At 40.9% G+C, this 20,053-nt stretch overlaps 2 protein-coding genes across 3 annotated transcripts in view; one reads left to right on the top strand and one right to left on the bottom strand.

Moving 5' to 3' along the window:
* The window catches only part of serinc4 (serine incorporator 4), a 33,066-nt gene extending 13,815 nt beyond the window's left edge, over positions 1-19,251 (bottom strand). The window contains exons 1-7 of one of the 2 annotated variants that reach the window (XM_069715978.1): positions 19,090-19,251; positions 18,698-18,882; positions 17,754-17,861; positions 4,495-4,662; positions 3,567-3,745; positions 1,596-1,675; positions 1,213-1,306 (exon numbers count right to left, since the gene is read on the bottom strand). In XM_069715978.1, coding sequence (XP_069572079.1) covers positions 1,213-1,306; positions 1,596-1,675; positions 3,567-3,745; positions 4,495-4,662; positions 17,754-17,861; positions 18,698-18,882; positions 19,090-19,201 — 926 coding nt within the window. In that variant the 5' untranslated portion in view covers positions 19,202-19,251. Of the gene's footprint in view, positions 1-1,212; positions 1,307-1,595; positions 1,676-3,566; positions 3,746-4,494; positions 4,663-10,442; positions 10,653-17,753; positions 17,862-18,697; positions 18,883-19,089 lie in introns of those variants that run through there. The other variant, XM_069715979.1, reaches the window with a different exon arrangement.
* A 142-nt stretch (positions 19,252-19,393) lies between these two features.
* LOC138631173 (huntingtin-interacting protein K-like) lies at positions 19,394-19,599 on the top strand (the record flags this gene model as incomplete). The annotated part of the gene is made up of 1 exon (XM_069715959.1): positions 19,394-19,599. A coding segment is annotated over exon 1 (162 nt), but the record flags the coding sequence as incomplete, so codon positions are not given.
* Positions 19,600-20,053: the final 454 nt, after the last annotated feature.

The following is a 20,053-nucleotide window of genomic DNA, read 5'->3' as shown; positions in this document are numbered from 1 at the left end:
GTGGATCTGACTGATCTGATTAGAAACCTGACGATACTACGTCCCGCCCACCGATAGCTGTAACCTGACTGCACCACAGGCCTGTCAATCAAACAGACACGCCCCCAAAAACAGGTCTTCTTGAATCTTCTTTTCTAATGAATGAGGGATTATTTTCAGATGGACCTCCAGAAAACTAAGAAGAAGGAGTGACTTTAGCTAACAACACCGAGATAACTGATGGACACATTTTATTCACTTTGGATTTGATGAGAGAAGTTGAATGGGAGTCTATGGAGCCGGAGGCTTTTTGGAGCCGACCTCTAGTGGCACTCGCTGGTATTGCAGCTTGAGACACTACAGCCTCATTTTTCAGACCCCGAAGCTACATCCAATTTATATACAGTCTATGACACTGTAATTAAGTGTAAGGCACTTCATATATTATTTAATTAGAAGCCTGAAAATTCACTAAATCCATACAGGACATTTATTCTTTCAGTTTTCTGAAGTATGAACTCTCCATGTTGACCAGACACAGCACTATTCAATCACTAAAACCTCTTCTGTTACGTATAACTCTTGAGTCATATAGACCCAAAACAATAGTTTTTTATTTCCTTATTTATTAGAACAACTTAAAGGTCTGAAAAGATTCCAATAACTCACGAGGGGGGAAAAAAAAGAAAGATGAGGACAATAATTCATTTTACGGGAACAGATATCTTGTTTTCTTCTTGATATTTTGGGATTTAGAGGATTTTTTTATTTTTTTTATTTTATCCTCATGTGATGAGGTCAAAAATATTTGGACACACAAACATTTAAAACATGTCATTGGAAAACTATGTGCTGCTCTAACATCCTCCACTTCTGGTTTCAGTATTTCCACCAGATGTTAGCAGCAGAGATTTTTTTAATTTTTTCGTATCCCGTTCAGCCACAAGAGCATCAGCGAGATCCAACGTTGATGTTGTTGTAAGTGTTCATGTTCATCTAAAATATGTTGGATGGGGTCGAGGTCACAATTCAGTGCAGAACAAATCAAGTTTTTAACTCAATAAACTGGGAAAAAAAACCAAAACCATTAGATTATGGAGCTGGTGGTGATGTTGAAACAATTAAAATTGCAACTCTGGAACCTCAAAAAGAAAATGTCCACTTACTTTTAGTCACTTAAATACAATTACATAAAATATTCATACGACCCCCCCCCTTCCCCCTCTCACTCACCAGTTTTTGTTCCAGGTGTGTGCGAAAGCTGTGATGAGGATGAGTTGGATGAGGATGAAGGCAAATCCTCCCACCACACCAACATAATGCCAAGCTGAAAGCCATAAAAGAGAGATTGATATATTTCAGGGAAGTGAAAGCGAGAGAAAGCAAACTGTAAATCATAAATCAGCTCTGATATCAGGCTTGTATCACCAACACGTTTACTGTTCCCAGACAAAGTGGATCCAAGCAACGGAGATTTATGGTCCAATAATGAATTGGCTGCAGAGTGGGGTTTGTTTTTTTTTTTGTCCCCAGGAGTGGATCTCTGCTGCCCTCTAGGAGGATTTTAGAGGTAGTGACACCACCAGTTTTAGATTTATTAGAGAAAACACACTCACCATGCAGGAAGGACTCTGTCGGGATGAAGAAGGCAGCGGTGCACATCCCGAGCAGGGTGATGAACTTCAGGAACCAGAAGCTGCGAGGAAAAACAAAAGTGCATTCACTTTCAAGCTTTTTTACAATTTATTTTTTGTTTGTTTGTTTTTTAAATACTGGTTTGTTGTAAACGTTAGCTTGTTCTTTCCATATCTCTGTGGATACTTCAATAATTTCCATAAAAGAACTGTTAAAAATAATCTTTAAATAATTGTACCACACAAGTTTTAACCCACCGTTCACTGCAAAACATTAAATTAGTTTGTTTTTTTTTAAACTATTTTAAATAATTTAGATCTATTTAAGACATTTAAAAGAATTTTTGAATACATTTTATTTTTGTGTATTTTTTAATCCATTGGGTCCTGATCATTATCACGTGAAAATAAAAATAGGTGAATCTCGAAACTTGTTTGAATTGTGTTAAAAAGCAATATTTTGACCATTTTGGAGGATCTCTAAATACACTTAGTTATATTTACTGCTATAGGATTCATATATTCTTTAAAAAAAAATTAAAAAAAAGGAAATTTTGCCAGAACTTTCTTTGTGTGTGAAGTCAAATACCCAGCTGACAGAAAGTTAATATATTTTTTAAGGTAAAATGTCCAACATTTACTGGTCCCTGCCTCTAAAATGTGCTGCTTTCTCCTGTCTGCCTCTCTGTTGTAAATTTGTTCGTTTAAAGATTAAGAGTGTTTTACGACAACAGTGATGAGTCTCTGGAGGGTTTCTTCTCCGAGAAGAAGGCCGTAAGCCGATAATGTTCCCTTAACTCAATTAAATGAGTTAAGGGGACTCACGGCAGGTCATCCAGTCAACTTGTATATATAAATTCACGACAGAAGAATTTGTGTTTATAAACTCGTGATGTAAAAATAAAAACGGCTAGAATATAGAAATGTACACTTTTTTAAGTTAAATTGAAATGAATAAAACTAAGTTAAATTAACTCACGAAGAAATGTTGAGTTAATTCCACCCCACTTTTTCTGGATCGTGTTTCCCTCGTGGAGTTTTTTGTTTGTTGTTCAGTTATATTGTTTATTTTTCGTGAATAATAATAATAGTTATTTCTGTGATAAAAGTATTACAGACTGAATCATTAATTAAACCAAAACAAAATTTTAAATCCCACAAGAGGAGTGAGCAGCTTTTACACATGACTACAGCCCAAAGGCCCCGTGTGACTCAGTCTGGCCTTGAAGAAGGTTCCAGCAGGGCACTGGGTCAACCCCCCCCCCCCGCTACCTCCCCGCTCCCCCGACAGACCACCATAACAGTTGTAACCTTTGCCAAAGGGCTCCAAAGCCTTTCACCAGTAAGACTCTTGGGAGTAGATTTATACCAGAGACGAGCAGCAATCCAGTCTGTCAAATCCTAATCCGGGCGACGTCACGGCTCTAATCGAGCGTGCTTGCAATGGAAAGTGTGACCACAAAGAGCTTTAAATAGACCAGCGGGGCGAGCTCAGGTGAGCTGAGGTCTTATTGTGATTTAAAAGAAACAAAATGCTTTTCAGAATTTACAGTACATGGTGTTTAGTCAGTGACGTCCACTTTTATATACAGTCTATGGTTCACACCTGTCACTCAAAACAGCTTCGCCCTTATTTTAAGTCTTGATACACTTTCAATGCGTCAGTTACACAACATTTCCCTCCCCGACTAATCGTTGTGAGAAATTTGCTGTAGACACCAAAAGTATTTTTGTACCAGGCTGTAAACTTGTTTATTTGTGCTGCAGAAGTGGCTATTTCAATACAGCAGTCTTTAGGGATCGACTCGCTTTTGAAGCCAAAAATGATTTTTCAGCCCCAGAGGTTGCTGCTTGATCTCTACTGAACATGAACACGATTGTATTCGTGAGCTGTTTTGCCTGAAAATTAAACCGAAAAAGTTGCAAGACGAGGAGAAAACAAATGGGACTGACCCGTTGTGTATGAGCGCCCTGAAGTCTTGACTGGACTTCACGTCTATGAGGAAGATCGCCATCATCAGGTAGAAACAGGAAGTGCCAAAGCAGACTCTGTAGACGGCCGAGTAGCCCACCAGCATCTCGCAGTGGCCTCCGCCGTGCGCCTGGTCGCACACCATGTTGAAGAAAGGCACCTGAAACGCAAACGCCATATTTATTTACCGCTGTATCCGTGTGAATGTGTGAATCTGAGGCACAGATTCACACATTCACTTCATGTCACATAAAAAAATAAACCACCATAATTTGAGATAATCAGGCTGGTAAATATTGCTTAATATTATTTTCCAAAAGTATTTGCTAAATATCTTCAGTTCAAAATGCCCCGATGAAATGTCCTCAAATTTGGCACAAACATTCACTTGGTCCTGAGGTTGAATTGATTCGATTATAGGGGTCAAAGGTCAAGGTCACAGTGACCTCAAGTCCTTGTATTCTTGTGAAAGCAAAATGTTAGGAACGCCTTTTGGCAATTGCTTCAAATTTGGCGCAAACAATCACTTAAACTCAACAATGAACTGGTTAGGTTTCGGTGGTCAAAGGTCAAGGTGACTGAGATGTCCGTTCCATTATTATGAACTACATACCAGAGAAACACATTGAGGGAACTTCTTCAAATTTGGCACAAACGTTGACTTGGACTCAAGGATGAACTGATTATATTTTGGAGGTCAATTGGCTAAAATGTAGGGCCATTTCCTGCTGCCAGATTACCTCAATTGTGTTTTAAAAGTAAGTTATTTGTACAGAATCACAATCCAGCCTTCTTGAGCTATTGTTTCCAACTTTAACAGGAAGTTATAGGTTGTTTTTGTTGACCATTAGCCTCAGACAGCAGGCACAGCTCCTCAATGCATCAATACGACAGCGCGCACACGCTCACATTTTCCCTGACGAGCTCGGAGACGGTCTGGGACAGCATGAGGCAGGAGACGGCGCAGCTCATGATGTGGAAGAGGGTGTACATGACCCGCGTGCTGGTGGAGGATTTGACTGGAGGACAGAAGGCACAGCAGAGCGAGCAGGGCGCCGGTCCACAGCAGCAGCATATCTGAGGAGGAGAGGAGGGGAAGCAGCTCAGCATCCAAACCTCCAAAAAACAACTCACTGTCCAATGAAAAAAGACGAAAGGCAAAAACATGGAGATTTTTCCTGTAGAATTTCCCGCCTTTAAATTACATGAACAACTCACTGCTAACAAGACATATCAATACTATAATACTGTACATCCATGTGGTCAAAATCAGGAAAATAAAAAAATGCTGTTGCAAAAAGGGGAAACAAAAAATATCGAAAGATGAGATCTGGAAATAGTTTAGCCATAAAGCAGGCACTTATTGAGGATTTATGAGATTGGATCATTCAGTATTATCTGTCGTGTTATTCTATATAGATGGGTTATATGATATATCTCAGTGAAGTGTTTTAAGGCATTATATCTGTTAAATAAAGGCTTTTAATATCAACTTTGCCTCCTGCTCTACCTGAAAAATGTTGTCGGTTCTTTGACGAGTTCTCTTAAAAGTACCATAAGCTGCCCTGAATTTATTACACATAGGTGCGTTTCACAACACATTCAGCATTTTTTTTTAAACAAACTGCAGTTGCAAAAAACTGTTCTGCTTTTCAGTCTGTGGTTGCAATAATCCGGATGCACCAGCTCAACAGATTTCACAGTCAGTGGATCAGAGGTGAATTTCAGACAGTCACACATTTGATGTGCCAGCAGCACGTAGCAACCGTTCGCCTGGTGTTCCCAGACCCAAATTGATGGCGTGGATATGTAGGTCTGGCTGCTATCCATCTGGCATTGCTTTCGGTCATTACATCCGACTTGGCGTAGACCTCGAGTTCGTTTTGATACTATTGGACCACAGTATGTCCTACTCACCACCATCGTTGATGCTACTTCAACGTCATCACACTTAAGCCACTCCCACTGGTCACTGTTTGCGAGTGAACCTCAATGCAAACCGTTATTTCAGACTACAATCACAGTAAAGACTTGAAGCAGCGAACGATGGGTGGGCGGAGCCAAGATGGGCAACTACTGCATCTTGAAGCTAAAGCCACTTTCCAAGCACCTTGAAATGCAATACCACTAATGGCCACAACAAGAACCTCACCTTGCAGTATTGTCTCAAAGATAATATTTGTGCTCGATAATAATACTTAACCCGTTAGCACAGTGTAGCTAAAGTAGCTAACGTTAGACAATGTGTGGATTGTGGAGCCAGATTAAATCAGATTTTAGGTTTCAGACATGAACTCTCCATCACAATACTTAACCTCAAGCTCAAAGCTAGTTTATGAAATTTCAAGCTGAAAAGCACCCGTAAATTGAATCAGTAATCAGCCTCAGAAATATAAAGCCATACGAACCGGCTGTGGGCTCAACGGATCAAAAGACACTCGGGGAAACTTTGAAATACAATAAGTTAAATTGTCCCAATCACTCAACCTGTTCTAAAAACTCCCAACTACAACATGACCATATTTGATGCAACAGAAATGAAGCGGAACGACGCAGCGTCCATTTCCGTCGTAGCAGGGCAGGGTTGTCGGTTGGCAAACTTCAGGGGGGAAACGCTTCAACACTCGAGTCCAAACATTTAAAGGTCGAGCCGTCTGAGGACTTCTGGAAGTCGTGGTTTCAGACAACCTACATTGCAGAGAGCTTTGGCAGCGGTGTGGTCTGTGGCAGATTAATCTAATGAGTCCAATGACATCTGGCCGGTTCTGATTCTGACAAATCGAGGCTGCCCACGCCTGGACGTAAGCCCATCACCGATGATCCTGAACTAAATCTAAGGAGGCAAAACCTGCATGCACATCTGTCTGATGCTGCAGCCGACTCTGCAGATTGCAGTCTGGAAGGTCTATCTGGTTTATCAGGGTCAAAAGATTAACTGTGTTACGGGGTGGAACAAAACAATTCAGTGGAGGTATTTTCTACTTTACTTTGTGAAACGCCTGGTGATTTTCAGAATCCGCGGCTGAGCACTGCACAGGATGATTTATGAATACATGCCCCTGAGTGCTGCTGTGGTGGATCCAGATATATTATTACTCATCTCATGCAAGTGCATAATCTGATGGATAATGCAGAGAAGATTATCCAACATCTTCTCATTGAAGAGAAAACTGAACAAAAAATAGATCTTTAATCATGTGCAGTAGCTCAAAAATGATCTGATCCTGTAAAACATGATTAAAGGGTCAGTTTGCTCAAACTTTCCGTGGTTCGCTTCAAGTATTAAACGGTTCACAGAGATGTTGAATTTTTTGAGTCCGCTGAACTTTTTTTCCCCACGCTGCTGCAGCGCATCAGCTCATTCCAACCCGGTATCGCGGCAAAGCGTGAAATAGACACGCCCGCCCACAACATTAAAACGTGATAATGCCACGCTTTGGGCTGTCTAAACGGGAAAGTTACATGTTTCATAAGCATGAAACTTACAAGCATGTAAAAGTGACCAAGGTCCAGAAACAAAACTGAGGTTTTGAGACCAAATAAAATGACATATGATGGCATCAGGAGGTAGGAGGGGTGGCCTGGTGCAGTTAGTCACAGACTGTTTTACGGGACAATGAGGTTCAAATCCAGGAGGTGATCATGTTTTTCTTGAGTATTTTTTTTTTTACCTCAACCATGTGTGTTTTCGCAAAAAGTTTAATTTTCCTGTAAATGATGTGGCTCAACGCAATAGGTTTCATTTTCGTCCATGACAGGAAATCGTGTAACTTTCATGCCTAGACAGCCCAAAGTGTGGCTATCTCACGTTTTGCTGTCATGAACGGGCGTGTCTATTTCACGCTTTGGATATCTACCTGCTTTTTAAAGATATATATATATATATATATATACCTTTGAAAAGAAACTTGTTCTACATGTTCGCTGTTTGTTTTTGCATTGCAACCTGATGAATACAAATTACTGTATTGTTTGACACCCCAAAGAGAGGCAACTTTTATTTTGAAAATTTCTATTATGACTGGAGATAATGTTACAACTACAAATCACCCCACAAAACGACCAACTTTTTTGAAACAAACACTTTAAAGGCTACCGTCAACACCTCTCCATGCAGGACTTCAGAAACATTAACTGGATATTATGTTCAAGAAAAACACAAATAGTCCAGGATATGATTTTTTTTAAATTTTAGCATCTTTTTTTCATATTAAATGAACCAGTTTCTGTGTAAAATACTGGCTCCGCAGTACTTTGTCATAATAAAAACCCAACAAACAAACAAAAGGAAAACTTTGTATGAATTATAAAAACGTCTAACCTTTATTGAGCCACCTCACAGACAGCAAGGTGTGCATCCTGTGGCCTAGTTCAAGGTCTTTTAATACAGGATTAATCACAGAGAGAAGTTGTCACGGTAAGCGAGGGAGATTAAACCTGCTGTCAACTCAGAATAATCACTTAGATTTAAAAATAGCTAACTAAAAGAGTGGGTCATAGTGTATTCTAGGTCTGACAGACCAATAGAGTTTGGTCTGACGTGAAGAATAAGTGTTGAGGAATAATCAAATGAGAACAGCGTTCTTTGTTTACATTCCTAATTCAAGTATTTTATTTTGGAAAAATCCACCAGACTTCCGTGTCAAATCAGAAACAGTTTACTTTTCCATAAAAAACGGAACCAGGACTTTCTCCACTTGTTGTCCTGCAGATGATTATAAGATCTCCTCCATCTTTCCAAGTATCAATGAAGCTAATCTGAGAGCTAATCCGGCATGGATCACATCCTTAATGCACCAGTGATCCAAATTTACATAACACATCGGGAAAAGGACCTGCAGCGTATGGCTATTTATGGAAAAGTCATAATTTACAGAATTTATCAATATGATTAGATGTTTTTATTTTTGCTATTTATGAGGGTTTTAACAAGAATGTGTAAAAATTACAACTTATTTCTATTTCATTTTCATGTTTTTTAGCGATAATATAATATGATTGATATAACTTTACAGTTATGAATAAAGCTTCTGATTGTAATGTGATTTTCTGCCATGCAATCAAAATCTGAAAATCTATAGACCAAGTTATACTTCCCTGTAAGAGACTTTGATTGTATTCAATTATCAATATATTGCAGGTTTTTTACACAAAAACTTATATTATTCATTGTTGATACAAAGCTCGCACAAAAAATAAAAACATTTTGCACGTCTAACATTTTCACTTTCGATCAGCTGATCAACAGATGTGTTTACGTCTGTTACCGTTTTCACTGACTGAACCTGTTTACGTTAGCCGGTGTTGTCTTGTCCTGACGCACTTTAAATCTTTTCTAAATCCGTAAAGAAATGTTTGTAACTTCTGCAGAACAGCGACCCCTGTGTCCACAAGTGGTAACTACAGGACGGTGGAACGCCTCATTTACTAAATCTTTTTGTCTCAGATGCTTTTAAGACATCATCATTAAGCAAAATGACTGAGAGTCAAAAGTTTGGATCCTGGTCAGGTATGATGCGTTTACATTTGTGATTTAAACATTGAACTGTTTATCTGTGATGCGCTAAAGCGTAGCGTAGCAGCGGCATTAATAAGAGTCAATCTTTCAAAAGTAATCTCGTTTAATGCGACTTTAAAGTATATTGTTTGTTCTGCTTCTCAACTAATCCAATGAAAATACCCAAACCAGCAATGAACTGACACACAAACTGACCTGATGCAGGAAACATTGTCTAGAGCATGAAATGTGTATTAATCCATGGCTGAAAATAGTCCCTGACAAATTTACAGTTTTCTCTCGTTACAGACATATTTTCCTAAAATTACACTGACCAGCTGGTAAAATATTTGTCACTTATACATGAAAGAAGCTGCTAATGAACCAAAACTAAAGTGTGTGTCATATAAACGTGGTTCTCCAAATTATTAGCTGCTGACGTGCTACAAATATTGTGAAATTAAGAAATGTGTCAGCCCCGATTGTTGTTTTGATATTAATAAAACATAAAACTTTACATTCATTTCGACCAAACCCATTAAAAACACTTTTTACATATCGACCTGAAATCTGTACTGCTATATTGTGATTCTTTCTGACATCAACAAGTCCAAACTTCTGGAGCAACAAAGTTAACAGAAAGTCTTTTTTAACTCACAGGTGGTAAACAAAAAGGTAACATAAACACCTGACAATAAAACGACGCCACAAATTAAGGCCTCTGAAACTCGACTCCACGCAACCCGGTATCACGACAAAACGTGAAATAGACACGCTTTGCCTCGTCTAGGCGTGACAGTTACACGTTTTCCTGGATAAATTTGTGCGGTTGTTCCTGACGTGCCATCAAACCTGCGACATCCTTCACTGGAGGTTAAAGCACGACAACCACAAAGAACTAATGATACGTGTCGTTCACCGCACTCGAGAACATCCAGGTTGTGGTAATATTTCACTTGCTACAGTTATCTGACAGCACTGAATTACTCTCCAGAATAATAGTTGACAAATAATACATCTTTAGAGGATGGGGGGAAAAAATGCTGCATCATGGCCAGCTAGAGTATCAAAATGCTGCTTGTACATGAATGCAACAATAATCATAACCCAACACTATAATATACACACAGTATATCCCATATTACGACTTTTTTTTTCTTTAACTTTAACATGGTTGTGTTGCCACTTTTACAAGAAACAAAATCTGAGCATCTTTTTTTAGATAATCAACTTTCTCTAGCAGCTCTATTATTATCAATAAATTTAAAAAAAAATCAATGTCAGGAATGCAAAACAATCCTTTAATAAGGTGACACTGCAGCATCACACCTCTCCAGCCGTAACCTCCGTCAGCTCTCACCTGATAGGCCACCATGTTGAGGAAGTAGTTGTAGACTCCGCTGTGGTTCATCCCCTGCGTGGCCGACATGATGGTGCCGTTCAGCTGCTTCTCCTCGGCCACCACCACTCTACATTTGGCCATTAACTTCCAGCGCAAACAACTTCTTTTGTTTGTTTTTGTTTTCCTTCTCAGTCAGAGTGCCTGCAAAGATGGCATCCTCACATCCTCCTCTTCAGCTCAGAGAGAGAGAGAGAGAGCGAGAGAGGAGGTCGGGGGGCCGGGGGGGCCCTGGAAGGAACCAGAACTTCTTACCAGGCCCTGTTGGGGAATAATAATAAGAAAAAAAAAAAAAGTAAAGCCACAGAGTTCCCCGGTAAGGCTGTCTCGTCCCCAAACGCTCCTTTTATGGCGGATTAGCGGTAAATCCGGTCCGACCGGGCTCCACCACCCCCTGCAGCAGCCGGGACTCTCACCGTGAGCGCCGGGTTCAGTCGCTCTCGTTCACAGCCTCTGCAGGGGAATCAAGTGGGGTTTTTCGGCCCATGTCCTTACGGTTGCTTTGGCTCTGCGGCTGTGTCGGCTGTTGCCAGAAAAAAAAAAAAGAGGGAGAGAGGTGCTGTCCTCCTCCTCCTCCTCCTCCTCCTGTCCTACCAGCTCAGATTAGGCAGAGAGTCTGTAAGGGGAGGAGGAGGAGGTGAGGAGGAGGACGAGAGGGACCATGTGTCAGTCCCATCTGTCCCTCCCTCCCTCCCCACCACCACCACCAACATAGGAGCAGAGTGGGATTGGACAATAACTGGTCTTTTAATCCAGATTTTTTTAATCCAAAAATTAAACAATTACAATTCCCAGTGGGATTTGAGGATGCTGCTGCTGCCCGACACTTTCACAGAAACCCGGTCCAGGTTCTTTTCCCGCCGTCTGTGTACTTTTATAAGTATTTCTCATGTCGTTTGTTCAGTTCACTCTACGATCCTGTAGAGAAGTTTTAAATCCAATTTTGCATCCAAACAAGCTGCACTACAGTAAAAACGTGTAACTGTCACGCCGAGACAGCGCAAAGCGTGTCTATTTTACGTTTTTGCCGTGTACAGTTTTTCCGGAAAGATTTTGTAGTACAGTATTTGTTTTTGCGTGTGTTCTGATTTTAATCCTTTTTTTGGTGCAAATAAAAAAGATGTTTTGAAACAGATTAATTTTAAAAGCTCAGATATTAGATATTAAAAAGCAGATCTTTCAGTTAAAAAAAAAACAAAAAAAACGACATTCTGCAATGTCAGTTTTCCCTCATTTGCAGTGAAAACCCTGCAGATTCTTCAGAGTTTTAAATGTCGGTGACGCCTTTGCTGAAACTTTTGAATTTCTATTCAAAACTTGTGTGTAAAAACACCGAATAGTTTTTTTTCTCTGTTTTGTGTAAATAAGGTGCTCGACAGCTGGTCAGAATTGGGCGGGAAAACGTGCCGTATGGACGTCTCCCGTCCGTTAGCGCCTGCGGTGAAGTGAAACGACGTTTTGTCCTGTTAAAAAAGCGCCGAGTGCACGAAGAGAGAGTCAGATTGGATTTGGGTTAGTGTGCGGGGCGGAGCGGCAGCGGGATAATCCCGCCGTCGTTCAGTCAGGACGACCTTCACCGACCCAGACAGGACGTTAGCAGCTGCAGCCTCTCTCTGTCTCTCTGTCTCTCTGTCTCTCTCTGTCTCTCTCTCTCCCTGAGCCGTCCAACCCAATCAAACGGCATCTCAGACATTCCTCTACATTGAACTTTAATTAACGCTGTCGCTATCGGATTAAACGCTTAAAAAAAAAAAAAAAGGCCCCGAGTGGAGTTCAGAGTAACCAGCAGGTGATCGCCACGGCAACGAGCCACTTACGCTCGCAGCTGTCTGTTTGTCCTCTGAAATTAAACCGACGGCATTCAATTTGATGAAGTAAATACAAAACAACATTTAACAATATTTAAAAAGAATTTTTTTTATTTATTTGTAAACAGGAATTATATTGTTAAAAAATGAAGTTAAAATTCAAGATGTTATTGATATTATTATGTGCTGTGTGTATTAATTAGCCTCGTAGTGTATCGTCTGTAATTTAAATGGAAACACTCATTTCGTACATTAATGTGGTTGTTGTTTATCTGATGTTTTACGTTTGTAGAGAAAAAGTAGAAAACAGGAAAGTGTATTAATGGGTTTGGTTGTGTATCGTCTGTAATTGGAAACGGGCTCATTTTGGCAGATGAATCCAGAGCTGTTGTTTATCTGATGTTTGACGGTCTGTAGAGAAAAAATAGAAAACAAGAAGTGACAGTTTCCCATCTGCTGCTGTGGTTTCATGTCGTGACTTGTTTTCTTTGAGACTCATTAAACGCAGCGGTTGCCAGAAATCTCGTAGCCTCCAGTAATTCTTCAGGAGACGCACCTTGATTCGCTTTCTAAGAACCGAGTACACAGACAAGGAGGTTCAATTAAGTGGAAATGTCAGAGGTTATTTTGATGCAGGCGAGACTAAGAGGCTTGGACTTACAAACCCAGTGAACGGAGAGTCTCCCAGAACCTTCGAGAAAATCGAGAGTAGGATTAAATAGGCGGACGGCGGCAGAAGAGCAGCTTTTTGTAGTACGAGGCCGGACATGTGCCAACCATCGGGAAACACAAACACTGTGTCACAGAGGGATTTCTACCGAATTAACCAGCAGTCACAACCCAACTTTCACCCATTGGATGGATTGAGGAACAGGCGTGAGGACGGGGGGGGCATGTGTTCAAATAAAGACACGAAAAGACCAAAACAAGACAAAAAAGGACTAAAACAAGATACAAAAGGACACAAGCAACATGCAACTGGATCAAAACAAGACCCAAAAGGACCAAAACCAGATGCAACTGGACCACAAATACATGAAAAATGAGCAAAATGACCACAAAGACACTTCCAGCTACTAATATGAGACACAACGCAACTATAAAGTGATGTCAAGTGACCTTAAAAAAAAAAGAAGTAAAAGGACCTCAGACATATGAGAGATTAACAAAGTGACCACAAAACCACGTGGAAGAGAAGAAATAAAGACCACAAAGTGACCAAAATCAGAAGCAAAACCACCTAAATTAGGCAAAGAGACGTAAAAACAACCAGAAAGAGATGCTGTTTCATACATTGTATTGTGGGTCAAATAAAAGTTATAAGAATAAAATAGATTTGCTTTTTTTTTTTTAGGGCCTCCGGGTGTAAACCAATCAGCCCCTTGCCATAAAAACACGTGTTGCTCCGAGCGGCCCGGTCAGCGGCGGCCCGGCATTCCTGGGGGCCCCCTTTCTCTCCGGGATAATTGCCGCTGCCCGGTGGGAGAGGAGGAAGTGCCAAAAGGGAACAAACAAAGGCGAAATTAGCGGATGCAAATCGCCGCTTGAGCGAAAGCGCTCAATCTATGGTTTCAATAGGATTGCGCAATAATCGTTGGCCGCGGTCCAAACCTTGTTTACCAAAAAAAAAAAAAAAAAAGAGAACAAGAAAAATTATCCTGTCATTCTTCATTTGGGACTTTTTGTGAGTTAAACTACCGACTTGCCAAGAAGTGTGGAAATAGAAGAGTTCCCATTTTACTGTAAAGCAATTCAATGAAGGGCAATTTAAAAAAAAAAAAATTTAAGCGAAAATTGCGAATCCATCGAACTACATTTTTCAGACAAATGCTAACATTGAGAGATGCTTAAATGGAGGGATGTAAAATCAGGTGGAAACGGTGACTGCAGAAAGAGATGAAGTGTCCAATCTACAATCTCATTTCACAGCACCGTAAACTACATTTTACTGGATATAATTATGGACGTATTTTTACATCACTTTTACGCTGCAGCCGGTAGAGATGAAGCTAATTTTACTTAAACTCCAGATTCTGTTGGTAAAACAAAAGAAAAAAGCTTGGGAGGTGTAAAAGAGTTAAACGTGTAGCTGCAATAACAGCAGTCCTTCCCATAGAAAACACAATGCGCCCATTCATAACTGTGACATGACTCAGTGCACACAATCACACCGAGGACGGATTATTAATGAATCAAGTCATCCTTCTTAAATTTGCATATTTATGGCTGGACTTTGGTTGAAAAGCTTGTTTCCCCAAAAATCTTAATTTTAACATTAAAACACCTTAAAATGAATCTATATTTTTAGGAGTTACCACTACATGGTCAAAAATATGTGGACACCCCCAGTCTAGATGTGTACTTTCATATTTCAGGGAGTTTCACTGTACAAAACCTTTTGAAGGTTGTCGTCACTTCTTTCATACGTTTTACTCCTTTTTCTGCTTTTTGTTGTTCAAGTTAGTCAAATATGAGGTTTCATTTCCTGCCACAACAGTGACCATTAATATTATTAATTATGAAACTTATTATATTATTATATTCTGTAAAAAAATATCAGCAGCAGACCCTTTAAAAAAAAAAAACGCATAAAAGATGACACTTCTGTCTGTTAAACAATGTGTTTAACTTCCTATTAAAGATTAAATCCAAGATTAAGAAACAGATACGTTGATTTTACCTAAATATTTTCAGGTAAGTAATAATTGAAGTTTGAAGTAGAATCAACTTAAATACATAAAAGAGTGGACTTACTTTTTAAAGTTGATGTTACTTAATTCTTTTTGAGGCAAGTAGTTGCGCTTAAATGATTGAAGTAATTAATTATTTTTTTTTTTTTTTAAGTAGAATTCAACTTAAATGCCAAAAGGAGTGGACTTCAGTTGAATCTACAAAAAAAATTCAAGTATGATTAGAATCTGCAATAAAATCAACCCTACATTCAATTTCATTCAACTCAGCATCTTAAGTTGGAGACTACAAAATGCAGGTAATCTTATTTCAACTTTATTCATAATTGGTGAAACAAAATGTAGCAACAAGCAAAAAACCATCTAAAACATGTTTTTATATTTTAAATAAGACTTTGTCTGAAGTGGAAGCTGCCATATAAACAGGTGACAAATGGGAATAAAGTTAAACGGAGTTTTAATGATATAAAATGTGTATTTATAGGAGAAAATATAATTGTGAACAAAAAACAGGCATTAACATATTTAAAAATATTCTTCTAACTGCATATAAGTACGTGTGTGTGTGAAGCCCCTAAAAAAAAGTCAAAAAAAAGAAGTTTTTTGTGGTATTTCCTTTGTCACCTTTTGTTTATTTATTGTCACACCGAGAGAGTCTGTCACACTTTTATCATCTCGGCATCTAAAACAAAAACAAAGAAAAGGTGTTTTTTTATTTTATTTTGGAGAGTCTCACCTGAGCTCGAAGCTGGCGTCCCGTCATCGCGTCCCCTCACAGGCCCCAAGTTCAATGTCACACACACCTGTCAATCATAGAGCAGGATGAAAGGGTTGCCACGACGGCAGCGACTCCTCTCCTCCGGCCCCGCTGTCATTCATCCGGCCAATCCATCGATCTGTCAATCTCACACACACGCACACACACACACACACACGCACACACACAGACACATCCCCTGTATATCCGTGAGACCTGGTTTTCAGTCCCAGCTCAGGGTTGAAAGAAGGAAAACCGGCTTCTTGTCTTTTAATCTGATTACGGCGGGGCGGATTGACGAAGCTCAGGTACACTGAAAGGGCTGGAGAAAGGCTGCAGACGCAGGAAATCTGTAAAACTCTGCAAACAGACGGGAATAGAAACGAGAAGGAGCCGGACACGTAATCCCACCGCTCAGAAAATAACGCCATAAATCACACATAATGATATTAATTGTCTTTAATGCAACTTCATCACCTGGAAACACCTCACGTCCCCTCTATATATATATATATATATATATAGGGTTGAACATTTCACTGTTTCAGGTTATTTCTTTCTTTGTTCTTATTTAACACTTGGAATTAATACATCTTTTTTTTAAGGGTTTCCTAACGTATTTCTTCTCTATCGCACTGTAAAAACAGGTACGTTGATTTTACCTGAATATTTTTCAGGCCGGTAATAATTGAAGTTTTAAGTAGAATCAAAAAAGAGTGGACTTAACTTTTTAAAGTTGATGTTACTTAATTATTTTTGAAGCGAGTGGTTGCGCTTAAATGATTGAAGTAATTAATTAATCATTTGTTTGTTTGGGTTTATTTAGAAATGATAAAACCCCATAAAGTGAAAGAAATTAAGTATTTGTTTGTGGTGCTTATTTATTTTTGAGGAGCATTTCTGATGTTTGCTGTTTCCATAATTATGGGATGTAGTTCGACAGCAAAAATCCGCTTGGAAGCGTCACATCTCAGCTGGTTCTGGTTCTGGTTTCTCTCCTATGAAAACCTCCGAGTGCTGAATGTCGGCTGTGTGACGTGGAAGTTTTAAAAGTGAAAAGGAGAAGCGTCTTTTTGTCGAGTCTGTCGGTGACGGTGTGGATCAGAGAAAATCACCTTTACTTCCTGTTTGCAGGACGAATATTGAACATGTTCTGACCCTGTAAATAAAACGGTAACGTGGCTAATTTACACGGGATTATAATAGAAATGATTTAAAATATTCACATATATATATATACACGTGACCAGCGCATGGACGAGGGAATGACTTCGTAAACAGAACAACACAAAACAAACAAACAAATCAGGGCCAGTGAAGCTGGGCGGGGGGCGGGGAGGGGGAGGTGCACTACAGCCGAGTGTCCGTCCTCTGATTGGTTACCGCCGGGTCTACGGGGAAGCACTTGGTGGGCGTCCCACCCGCTTCCTGTATGAGCACCCACTCCTCCTGAGTCTCGGGGCTCCGCCCCTCCGTCCTCTGAGACAGCGTCAAGATGGCCGACGACACTCGCACCCTCTTCACCTGCAGGTGGAGCGGCGCTCCGTCCTCCCCCCCGCCCCCGCCGCCGGCCGCCCCCCCCTTCCCCGCGAGGTCTCCGAGCAGCGCGCTCAGCTTCTCCGACAGCTCCTCCAGCGCGTCCCGGTCCTCCGTGACGTTTATCCGGTCGGCGATCTGTCGGGCGAGGTCGAGGCACTTCTTCCTCAGGTCCGTCTTCCTCCTCCTCCGGCGGCGGGACGTCTCCTGCTCGAACGCGTCTCCCGGCGTGTGACCGGCGTGCGCGCTGGGGAGGCTGACGACGTAGGACGTCCTCCACATGATGGGATCTCTCTCCAGGGCGCCTCGCAGCAGCTTGGAGGCCGTCTTCTTACTCCGCTCGCTGTTGTCCTCCACCTGAGCAGTCAGCAAGCAGCAATGAACCAGCTCGCCCAAATATGGTCATTTCCCGCTCCAAACCAGCAAAGATGGCGCCGGACAAAATCCGAACTGGAGGCTTGATAACGGCCGTTGTACCAACCTTGAACTTGGGGAACGTTGCGATCTTGCTGATGGAAATGGCCGCCGGACATCCGACCTTCTTGGTTTCTCTGGCTGACCTCTGGCTGCCGAAGCCGCTGTCCATAATCTGAGCGACGTGAAAAATTACAGAAGGAACGGAAGAATGATTTGTGTTTATCCATCGACTGCATACGGTCTTTACTGAGATCAGATCACATTACATTACAAAATGATTTGGTAACATTCAAAATGTTGGTAATTATGTAGAATTTAATATTCAGTCTTTTGCTTTGCATCTTTTTGCCTCTTCCGACTCCATCAATTAATTAAATTTATTTTATTTTGAAAAGCAGATTGTTTCTCACTGCACTTTTAAATTGCAAAACCACGATGGAATAACTTTGGGTTTATATTTGCTGGCCTTCTTTGTGTTTATTTACACTTTTCTTCCCTTTTTTGTTCCTATTTATTTTATAATGGTGTTTTTTTCTTTGTAAAGTGTATTAGGACCAAGCCAACGTGGTGATACTGCTTTCAAAATAAAAGAAATTGAATTAATACATTTTGACACAAGAGGCAAAAAGATGTAAAGCAACGTAATGAATATTAAATTATACATATGCGCTTTTTACCAAAAAATAATATATTTGGAAGTAAACACCTTTGTAATCACCAACATTTTGAATATTAACTGTAATTTAATAACATATTTTCTCTTAGTAACTGTAACAGATTCACAATTCAGTTGTATTAATATAGCACCAAATCACAACACAAGTTATTTATATTATGCAGTTCTTTATTTACTTATTTTATACGACTAATTTGAAGTGTAATTTTGACCACGCTAACGTGGTGATACCGCTTTTCAAAATAAAAGCTCATTTAAATAACACGTTTTGGATGTGAACACCTTTGGATATGAACTGAATGACCCTATAAATCACGGATGGAGAGACTCACCATCTTTTTCGCCCTCTCCTCTGCGTACCTCTGCTTCTGGGCCACCGCGAGGTCTTTGCCCTGGTGGCAGACGAGCCTCTTGGAGCCCACAAACATGAAGGGGATCCCGGTGAAGTCGATGGCCGGCATCCCGGAGCCGCCGGCCCACTGCCAGTAGACCCGGTTCACGGGCAAAGGGTGCCAATCTGGAGAACACATCATACCCACACCGACATCTTTTTATTTATTTATTTTTATTTTTATTATTATTATTATTATTATTATTATTATTACTCCGGACTTTTTTCTTTCTTAAACCACAACACATCACCAGTTCTCCTTTTTTTTGTTTGCTACCCAGCTAGCCGTCCCCTCCTCCTCCTCCCTGGTCTCCGGCTCTCTCTTTTCTGTACCTTTGTCATTGTAATGGCGGTCCACAGACAACGTGATGAACCTGGACTGAGACTCGTCCTCCATTCCTTTAATAAAACACTCCACGTCGGCGCTGCTGTCAAATCTGGCCATGTTTCACGTTTGAGTTCGCGCGAGTGTTTTTCAACGTCTCTTTCGGTTAGATACTGATGACGCGTCGTTTGACGACCAGCGCAGCCAATCGCAGCCGAGTATTTCCCCCCTCCTTCCCCCCCTCCTCCCGCCTCTTCCTTTGCTTCTTTTCCGGGTACTACCCCGTATTTCTTCCGATGTACAGTTAGGAACCTTCCTCGTTTTCTTTTTGTGTTCCGGCCTCATTTCGAGCAACCATGGCGGCGGAGGGAGACGTCGATTTGGACCTGGAAGCGGAGGAAAACTGCACCGGGAAACCGGCAGAGAAGCCTCGGAAACATGACAGCGGTGCCGCGGATTTGGAGAGAGTCACGGACTACGCGGAGGAGAAGGAAATCTCCAGCTCCGACTTAGAAACGGTGAGAGCTAAAACGTTAGCCCGGAAACATGCGGTCGCCGCTGCTGCCTTCAGGGTCCGTGCAGCGTCGCTGTCACCCCGAGAGTGATTCAGTCCTAAACATGTATGTGTAACGTTTGTGTAACGTTAACTAGTGGCTAGTTTGCCGGCTAAATTCAGGCACTTGTTCCCTTTTTGTTTTATTAAAACAACATATTAACGAGATACAACGTGTGAACAACAGTCATTAAACGTCGCCAACATTCGTCAAACGTCGCCAACATCCGTCAAACGTCTCCATACAGTCGTCAAACGTCTCCGACAGTCGTCAAACGTCTCCATACAGTCGTCAAACGTCTCCATACAGTCGTCAAACGTCGCCGACAGTAAAACGTCTCCATACAGTCGTCAAACGTCGCCGACAGTCGTCAAACGTCGCCAAAAGTCGTCAAACATTAACAACAGTCGTCAAACGT

The sequence above is a fragment of the Brachyistius frenatus genome, unplaced genomic scaffold, assembly GCF_029030835.1.
Source record: "Brachyistius frenatus isolate BFR_SWC_R1_liver_20210118 unplaced genomic scaffold, ASM2903083v1 Contig_150, whole genome shotgun sequence".
Taxonomy (NCBI): Eukaryota; Metazoa; Chordata; class Actinopteri; family Embiotocidae; genus Brachyistius; species Brachyistius frenatus.
The sequence above is the reverse complement of the archived record's forward strand: the minus strand, read 5'-3'. Positions and strand labels throughout refer to the sequence as shown.